The following is a 10144-nucleotide window of genomic DNA, read 5'->3' as shown; positions in this document are numbered from 1 at the left end:
ACAGAAGAAAGTCAGCAGAGTGGGAAACGGTCACTATTTGCGCCCTTTCTTGTTTTTAACCTGTAGGCTAGCACTTTGAGATTTAACTAAATGTAAAGTGCATTACAAATACAATTATTATTATTATAGGGCCATAAATGCTGTCGGTTCAGAGAACCGGGCCATAGCAGAAATGAAAAAGAAATGGTCCGATGTAAAACTTTAAATGAAGAAACGAGTGGTGGGGCATCGTAACAGCATGGCAGGGTTAGCGTGACATGCATTTCCTGAGTGATTTTGTCGTTTGTTTGACACCCTAAAGTTTAACAGAAGTTATGAAGTGGTGGGGGATTAAACAGAAGGCTAAGCCTATAGCATTTCCCGTTTTGGAATTTTGATGTGATCATCCACATTAATGATCAAACTTTATTTTTATGTTTTTTGAATAGTCAACGTCATAAACGTATTAGTGGAAACTTTATTTTGTAATGTTTGGTGAGTTTCGGCACTTTTCAGTTCGAATTCGCCATGTAACAGAGCCAGACAAGTCTCTCTTCCTCATCACTGGATTGTTCCACATCAGTAGCTTCTTGGTCTGATCATATTCTATGTTGTCTTCAACTTCTGATACATTCTCCTGTAATGTGTCACTGTCAGCTTCCTGGCCTCATCTCCAGTCTCATGATCAAAAATATGACCAAAAGCCAGATATCGTTTGGTCATTGTGCTGCCACAGAATAAATTGTGAACAAAGCTTAAAAAAAGTTTCATGTAGGCCTACCAGAGCTGCGAGAAAAGTTCTACTGTTAAATTATTGAAACTACTTTGCGATTAGGCTACATTAAAATACATTAATTGTATAGTCCCCCCTTAATTTCTAATGACTAGTATTTTTGGACCGGGAACACCACAAAAGTTTAATAAAACTATCCACATGTTAGGAACATCACGGTTCACTCTGCCTCCAAAGTCGATATATTTTCGTGCTTTTTGTTGTTATACGTCATTAGAAGTGTTGTTTTTCAATGACAATTCAAGTCGTGCCAGAAGTCTGATCAAATCGGCGACAATTAAAATGGTTTCTCATTCAGACGGCCAAGATATGAAGTCAACGGAGGTAGAGCAGCCGAGGACTCTGTCTTTGCAAGAACAGCGACTCCGTATACAGCAACTAGGTAACAAGAGGCGTGAAATATTTGGGCAAAGATTTAAGATGAAAAAGTAAAATGAACATTTTTCAAACAATAACAAACTTTAATGTCATGTCATGTCATTGCTTCAATGGAAAGCCATAGCTTTTCGATTACCACTCAAGATTTGTTAAATGCTTTGTTTGTAATATGTTAGAAGTTGCCTCAGTAAACATTGCCCATTTATAATTAACTTTAGCCATCTAGCTTTACTCCTTTGCACATGATTTGTTGTCAGAGCGACAGATCCAGGCAGAATGTACTGCAGCAAAAGAGATCCTTGAGAACGACCAGAAATCCTCTCGAGACGGTAAACCATTCAGCCGGTCATTGCCCAAACCTGGAATACCACTGGAGGTACTAGTCTCCTTGGAAGGGTTAGGGTTAGGTCTACAGCCAAACAGACAGAAACGTTATGCCTATATTATTTCTCAACGAATATAATATTAATTTTCATAATTTTTATATTTCGTATTTGTTTATATATGGAAAGTCTTAGTCTGACTGTAAGGCCGCATACCTATGTTTGTAACATTAGAGCCTACTGGAGAAGGAACAGCGACGACTGTGTACTCTGATAAAGCAGTTTAATGGGCTGAAGTTTGCTGTGAAGGACAAAGAGTCCCAGCTACTGGAGTTGGAGCAGGAAAGGAAGGCTCTGAAGCTGGAGTCCACACCTGCTGACAGTGAGCACCAATATGAACAGGTGATAACATTCTAGCTGCTCAAACCACACTTCGCCATGGTCATGGCCAATATTCAAGAAGAACTAAAGCATTCAATTTTATTTTTTGGTTTGTCTCACGTCAATTCTCATAAGGCATTTTATTTGGCTCTTATGTAACTTTAAATATTATGTTGTGATTTGACAGAGGTTGAGGCAGTTGGAAAACAGTCTAGCAAAGATGACTGTCAAGATAACCGAAGCAGAGAAAATCCAGAACACCTACATAAAACTCAGCGAGCACCTCAGTTGGGTTGGTAACACAAAACAAATGCTTAAAGTGAATCCACCAAATTCGGAAAATAGAACAAATACGAATACAAAATTATCACGAAGGCACACAAGTTATTTTCAGCTTTATTTGCTGTGCTCGGTCAGGAAACACGTGAGATGCCCAAGATTCTGGATCAGCTTCAGACGTCAGTGGTGCTGGGAGAGACAGAACTGACCAGGGTGGCCCGAATGTCCCAGGTGGCTGTGACTGCTGTGGACAGCACCAAGGTACTGTAGGTCATGTTTGAATAATGCCTTGTCCGTTTTCCCCCTCTCCCCCTCCAGCAGTGACACACACACACTTTACTTACTTACTTAACTGTCTTGTATATTTCATAGAAGTGCAGAACATTGAGAAAACTGGTTGGGATGCATGCAGTAAAAGTATTTTTCACTGTTGAACCATGGGAAATTTTGTGTTAGGAATGGATCCAGGGTTTGTGTGCGTCTGTGCGTGTGTTTGCCCACCAGGGACAGCTCCTTCAGATGGAGAGACAGCTGATGGTTGAGCGCAGGCTGATGGAGGCAGAGCTGACTGGCAGGAGGCTTGAGAAAGCAAGGGAGCTGGAGGGAAGGATAGAACGAGAGAAGGAGGGAGAACGGAGGGGCAGCAGAGGGCCACATAAGTTGAAAGAGCAGGTGAGAAAAGAGGGGGGTCTGCTGGTGGGGGAAAGAACATCTCAGACAGCAGTATGTCGAAAGGAAGGGAACATTTGAGTCCAGAGGGATACATCAATGTCTCCCGTATTGAGTGTTGTTGTTTTCCAGGGCCGGAAGTCTGGGAAAGAGGCACTGACTGAAGTGACTGATTCAGCTCCTCTCAGAGGTACTGCAGACCAGGACATTACATAAGAAACATCTTATAAAATCTTCCCACAGGTCAAACAAAGTCATTTTACATTTGGCACACGTTCTGTTCCTATTTATGAACATAAAACACTCAGGGGTTGACGTAGTAGAAGTAGTGACAATCATATCATACAGTAGGTATTCCTTTTTACCACGAAAACTAAAGGCCAACTGAAATGTGAGATAGATTTTCAATGCTGCAGATGTTAAAACAAATACTTTTAAAAGTGCTTTCAAAAAGGTATCCCCAATGGTCAGATCAGGGTTGTGTGTTCCAACAGCTCAGCAGTCTACTCCCAGCCCCAGCACTCCCCAGTTCATAGTCAATCTGGTGGAGGACACAGATGCTTTGAGAGAGGCTCTAAGCTGCACTGATCTGCAAGTAAGGAATACTGTAGTTAGTAGTTAGACCCTGGTGGAATACCCAACCACCAGTACAGTCTAACATTAATCACATTTTTAATATCCAGTGAACTACCTTTGCAAACAGAGGTTTATTTATTTATTTTCCTGGCCATGCTTTTCTCATTATGTTGAGTGATGTTACGGTGCTGGAGCCGTTTTGAAGTAATTAGAAAATATTTGCAATCTTTTGCAGAAACCTTGGGGTATCTCAAACCTATTCCAGATATAAATGGTGTTGGTTGGACATGCATATAATGTGGCATGTACGTACACATTTGGTCAAAGACAGTATACTGCCAATAAGTGATCCCACATACACAACCTCCCCATGACCCTAATAGGAGCTGGAGAAACGCCTGGTCTCCCAAAACGCCACCAAAGAGCAGCTCTACAGCCAGATGATGCAGTATGAGGATGTGGTCAAGCAGAGGATGGACACCCTAGCTGCCCTGGAGCTGCAGTATGCCCAGCTCAAGTTCAGTGTGGGCCCCGGCTCTGAGAGGTAGAGAACCACCCGACAACACAGAACCAAAATGTAAAATCCTAAAGCAGAGGCATTAATTTGTTGGATATTCACATGCATGATTATATGGAGAATGTATATATTCCAAGGTAGAAGGTTTCTACGTTATTGTGCCTATGGTCCCAACATTTTTATGGAGGGTTAGAACCTTCCCAGTTCCTTGTCAATTCAAGCACTTTGATAGGATTTGGGGACAAATGAATCTATCATTTCACCAGCAACATTTCTATATACACAAGGGGTTTTAAGCTTTTTAAGACATATGGATGGTGTATTGATTACTTAGATGATGAAGTAGACCAATAGTTACCAGCTACCTATCGGCATGTGGTTTTGATAGGCCTGGCTGGCACTGCCAACTATGCTAACTGCAAACGCAGCTCTGATTGATGTCTGGACTGATTTACTTTGAAACGTTTCTCTACCCTTTTCCACCACACCTCGAGACACAGCCAAGAAAGAAGTATTGCATGGTGACATTTTCAATATCAGGTTTTACTTCTCTGCCTAATACCGTAATCTCCTATGACATCTCAGACAGGGAGATTTTGTCATTGCTTTTAGGGTCCACGCTGGTGAGGAATAAAGTATAAATAGAACAGAGACAGATGATTACAGAACAGCTTCACATTGGAGCCATTAAAAGTGCAGATACAGGTCATTTAGATCATTCATTTGCCCGGGGAGGGGGGAGGGTTTGCGCTTTTTAAATGTATACTGGAGAAAATGTGTGCTTCTTGAAATTGTCTGAAGGCACGAGCGGTTGATTGAAGGGTTGAAGGCGGGGATTCAGCAGGAAGAGGAGCGCTGTGGCCAATGGGAGGCCCAGCTGAGTAAGGCCCAGGCAGTACTGCATGTGATGGAGCAGGGAATCAATAACCTATACTTCCGAATCATCTGTGTGCCAACAGACAAGGTACCACCCCCACACCCACCCCAACCCTCATTATCTGTACATTTGTCATCCAGTTGTTTACTTATTCACCATATAATAGTTTGTCTGGTCAAAAATGTGTTAGTAGGCCTACATGAAAAAATGTCTTATGTTATTCAACAGGCTAGATAAGACTCTTTATTGTGTGGGTTTCACCATAGGAGTTTTCCAGAGAGACAAATATGAGCACCATGGAAAAACTGCAGGAAATCAATGCCCTTCTACCCATCTTGCATGAAGAGGTCTTGCGCTCAGCCGAGGATAGCAGCCCCGACCAGGAGAAGGTAACGCCTTTTTTATGTGGTGCCTATATATATATATATATATATATATATATATATATATATATATACCGGTATATATATATATATATATACCGGTATATAGAAATAATACTGTGTATTTTAAGGTGATAATGGCACGGTTGAAAAAATTGTGTTGAAAAACATTCCCCCCTACCAAAATGAAGGAAACAAATCTGACGTTGTTCCTTTGTTTTGTTTTGTTTTCCACTGTATTTTGTCTATTTTGGTTCAGCCAATCATAAAAATGTATTGTAAAAAATAAAATGTTACTGAGAAGTTTCTGGATACTTGACAGCCTCTTGTCAAATCAGGTGATTGGCTAGGTAAATTGTGTTTTGAGTCTTTGAGGGGAAAAATGAGGATTAAACTAGGATAACAAGTGTTATTGCATGTGACATTTTTTTTGCCATGTTTTGATTTTTGGGAGAGGGGGCGGTTAGTATTGTTGGACTGTAGGCTGTTGCACGTGAGGAGTACTTTGCATCTGTATCACATCTAACGCACACAGCTGCAGCAGCACTCGTGTACGGTGTTCATTTTAGGACATCCTCAAATCTCAGACTCAAATGAAAAAGCATCAGGTCTTGGACCAAAAGTCATCAGTCTCAGGCAAAACGGCATCAGCTGAAACGGCTTCAAACCAAACGGCCTCTTCAATACCTTTTGAGATACTTTGAGTCTGACACTTGAGTCTGAGAATGTCCTAAAATGAACACCGTAGTCGTGTCAGGTTTCCTAGCTTGCTCTGTTCACTTAGCTGGTTTTAGCAAATCAGTAAAATTCCTCTCAGATTGCACCAAATTGAAGCTTTAAACTGCTAAAATGTAAAAATCATTCTTTTTTTTTTGCCCCCCCAAAATGTGTCATTGCCGCCCCCCCCCCAACTTATGTGGGCTAGAACCGGACCTGCATTTGCCCTATGGTAGCAAATGTTTCTCATGAAACTGCAAGTGCAACTGCTAACGGACAAAGAAATATTGAGATTGAGGATTTCCTCAAGGTCTGTCTAGGTAACATCTAATGTAATTAAATCCAACTGCACCTCTTGTCCTTTTCTCTCAGGCGTGGCATTTCCTGGAGCAGAGCACCCTGCAGGAGCCCAGGAACTTCAAGAGGGCCAGCAGTCCAGTGTACAACAGCACCTCTGAAGGTAAGCCTAAATCGTTTTTTCTTCTAATGTTGTGGCTCACTTTCCTACGGTCTTCTTCTTTCCATTTCTCTCCATCTCTCTTCCTATATCTTCATGCACCTTGCTCCTTTTTCTCTCTTCTCCTCTCGTCTGGTCTCCTGGTTTCTGCTCTCAGACACTTTCCAGTTCCGCAGTCAGGAAGAAGACTGCTCTCTGTCCCGTGAGGAGGTCAAGCGCCGCAGCATCCAGTTGATTGAGTCCCAGCAACACAAGAAGAAAGCCCAGAAGAGCTCGAAGAAGACTTAAAGACTATAGCACACCAATAAGGACCAGGCAGCAACACAGCTGCACACTCCTCATAGTCCACAGGAAATATGTCTGAGGAAATAAACAGTAGCAGTAAACATAGTAGAATGTTAAATCTTTGTTTACTGTTTGTCTGTCTGTGATATTGTAATCAAGGGACTGGTAGGTTAAATGAAAGGTGAAATTGAATTCTATGATTATAGCCATACTGTATGTTCTGCTTGGGTCAATTGCATCCTCAGCGAAGAAACATTTGTATTTGGGTTGGGTTGTTCAAACCAATACCTAACCCTAACCCTTAAAACTACAGAGACATGTCTTATTCAGCAGCTATATATTATGAAATGCCAACTAGACTAATAGGTAGATTTATCCCTGCACATTTTTTGTTTACCATGTGGTGGAAGCATTGTGCAAAACATTTAGCAGTAGATGCGTAGCGGATGTAGTATGCAGCATGCACCAACTAATATGAGTGGACAAGGAGCTGGGGAAGGGAAGTGCATATTGCATAATGACATGGTTTGACATTTCCTTCCACAGTTAGATGATTAAATCATAATATGTGATCAACAACCCCCCCCTCCTCACCTCCTCTCATAAATAGTTGCACTACTCTTTGATTAGTCATCTTATTAGAGGAAATTGGGTCAGGAAAGAAGAAACTTGAGTGACTGGATTGAGCAATGCGAGACAGGCTTATCTGGGCAAGTGAAATCAATGAAGCACGTGACTGGGAGTCCCTGGTACGTCTTGGTCTAGAGCTGGATGATCTTTCTAGGGACTGGTATTTCTATGGGAAAACAACACTTTTTATCTACACAAGACAAAGAGAGCCCCCAGCCACCAACAGAATGAGCTGAAAACAAAGATTGGCGGAGGGATAACAATAAAGCTGAAACACACCTCGGGCTGTATTGATTGAATCTGTTTTAGTGTCAGACCCTTTAATTTGGAAATTATACCAATGATACAAATCTGGTGGTATTTTCTTTCTTTTATCAGAATCAGAAGGGATTTTATTTTGCCATGAGTGTTTCCACAAACAAGGAATTTACTTTGGCAGGGAGGTGCATACATTAAACATATAGGAATATTGAAACTTAAATATGTGGACTAACTATACAAAAGGAGCAAAGTCTAACTAATACTAAGGGGGGTTTAGCTAATACTAAGGGGAATACAATAAAATATAAAATATAAGTAGTCATAATTACAACCTAAAAAAAAAAACAGATAGTGCAAGAGAACGATACAATAGTGCAAATTGCAATGTGCAGGGTGTCATTGTGCGTTCCTCTTCCATATCCTCCAGGTCCCTGTGTCTCGTCTCATCCATTATAAATGAAAAACGGACAGTTGTTCAGGTAAGTGGGTCACCGCACAGCGAGCCTCCTGCTTGCTACGTCACTATTATGTTGTCGACACATACAACAACATGCATGTGTGCGAAGTGGCACGTTACTTTGGTTCAATGTATTCAATGAGCCGGTAAGTGTACGCAAATACAATTGATTTATTTAATGGCTTTAATTCAGTTGTTCACTGGAATAAATTGGTGGATCGTTTTATCAGATTAATTCATGGCTATTCTAGCCTACTCCTAATGAATGCTCATCAGAATTATAGTAGCCTAATACTAGTGCCCGTGAGGCAAGTGGTGCAGTCAGCACTGGAAATAATTGTTGCCAGTGGTGTAGTGGTGTTTCGTTAGGTGGGTATACTGTGAATGTATAGAACCCCAATACACACCTTCATCCGCACGTAGGAACTCACATGCCCACACCATAGGCTGTATGGCCCACATACACATACACACCACTACACGATACAGCAAACTACCGAAGAGGGCGCAGGATAGAAAGCGGGAAAGAGTGCGCTTATAAAATGTTTCATGATTGGACGAATGTCATTCCACTTATTGTCAAATCAAAGTCAAGTAGCCTACACACTGGATACCTAGATTGAATTGGCTGCGGCTTAGCTCCCAGCTCTATGGCTCTGACTCCCATTAGATTGATGGATACAGACTTGTTTCTCATGATTTGAGAGGTGTATGGTCTCTTTGTCTCTTCGGAGGTAGGTATACGGGTAAATCCTTCTCCTCAGAAGTGGGTACGTCGTATGCGTATTCCCAGCAATAAGCCTACGACACTGATTGTAGCGAATAACCTTCCAGCTATACATACTGAAATAAACCATCCACTTCAATATTATTGTCTTTTTCTTAGCTAGCCAGAATTTCATCAGTAATATAGCCTTTGATTTTCTGTATAGCACGGACATAAATAATATTGTTCCTGTCGTGCTCAGTAGGCTTTTAGTCAGCTGCAAATATGGCTTGACCCTCCAAACAATTCTAACAAAAGGTTTCTCAGTGGTTTACAGTAGCATCAGATGTACTTAAAAACATACTGAAAGTTTACCAAAGTTTGACTTCAAGAAAGGCCCCAAAGGCTTTCAAAATGGAGGCCGTCAGGTCCTTAAAATTACCATTACTCCTTTGTATTCCTCCTAGACCAGGAATACTGATACAAGTTTTGGCCATATAATATTCTAATAAGGATATTTGCATGATAGATAAGTGATGACAAGTACAATTATATATGAAAGCAATTGGTTACAAGCATATTTATCCGAAAAATAAGTACAATTTCCCTTAAGTAATTGCATTTTCTCGTTTCTTATATTGTTTTGCTTGGTTGGTGGTTGGTGGTTTCTGTGGTTCATAACCATTCTTTTGATTCTAATAAAGAATACATTCATTAGAACTGTGCAGTACTGTAAGATTAGTCAAAAACGGGCTGCCACATGAAGGCTCAGTATCGCTAACCCCTTTTATTTTTTTGTGTTTAATTGTATTTTTTAATAATTTTTATAATGCATTTTGTTTTTTTGCCTTTAGTTTTTTATATTTCTTACACTTTTTTTTATTTATACATATATTTTTCTATTTGCTTCAGTTGTTTCCTCTTGTTCTGGTTTATTTGTTATACTTTTTTGCACTGTGACCTTCACTACATTTACTATTAGTCGTCACACTCTTCCTCCCATAGAGGTTGATTATAGTGATTCTCACAATTCCCAACTTGACATGGTCCACAAGCAGGAAAGCATGGTGGTCATATGCCCTGCAACTGCACCATTGTGTTCAGCAGGGAGTTATGCAATTACAGTGGGTCATCTGCAGGAGGCTTTCTGGGGCAGCAGTCTTACTGGTCATAACTGGAAGGAACCGGTTGTCCACCAGTTTCCATCCCCAATCCTCTGTTTTTCATGTCATCTTCCTTTCCAATCCACACCATGATCTGGAAGTAAGCTCTTTGGCAGTGGTATTTGGTTGAGGACTCAGTTGGAGGCAGACGTTCTAGGGTAACAAATGATTTGGCGGTAACAATTTTCTTGCTAAAAAGGTTGTAGCGCAAACAACACTGCCGCCTTGATCCCATGGTCCTCTATGGATTTGTTAAGAAGCTCTTAACCCAAAGAGCTTTTTAAGAACGTTTGAAGAGCGCTCTAGAATGTTC

General features: G+C 40.9%; 1 protein-coding gene across 1 annotated transcript; it reads left to right on the top strand.

Annotated features, from left to right (window-relative positions):
- The first annotated feature begins 979 nt into the window (after nt 1-979).
- LOC146232687 (coiled-coil domain-containing protein 183-like) lies at nt 980-7523 on the top strand. The gene is made up of 13 exons (XM_084690536.1): nt 980-1154; nt 1408-1526; nt 1708-1875; nt 2042-2146; nt 2272-2394; nt 2638-2805; nt 2935-2992; nt 3297-3397; nt 3762-3922; nt 4697-4859; nt 5039-5161; nt 6245-6332; nt 6487-7523. Exons 1-13 carry the CDS (start codon nt 1055-1057, stop codon nt 6615-6617), a joined length of 1608 nt encoding a protein of 535 aa, XP_084546662.1. The 5' UTR covers nt 980-1054; the 3' UTR covers nt 6618-7523.
- The last annotated feature ends 2621 nt before the right edge of the window (nt 7524-10144 follow it).

This window comes from Hypomesus nipponensis, chromosome 24, assembly GCF_054491055.1.
Source record: "Hypomesus nipponensis isolate SF chromosome 24, ASM5449105v1, whole genome shotgun sequence".
Lineage (NCBI taxonomy): Eukaryota > Metazoa > Chordata > Actinopteri > Osmeriformes > Osmeridae > Hypomesus > Hypomesus nipponensis.
The sequence above is the reverse complement of the archived record's forward strand: the minus strand, read 5'-3'. Positions and strand labels throughout refer to the sequence as shown.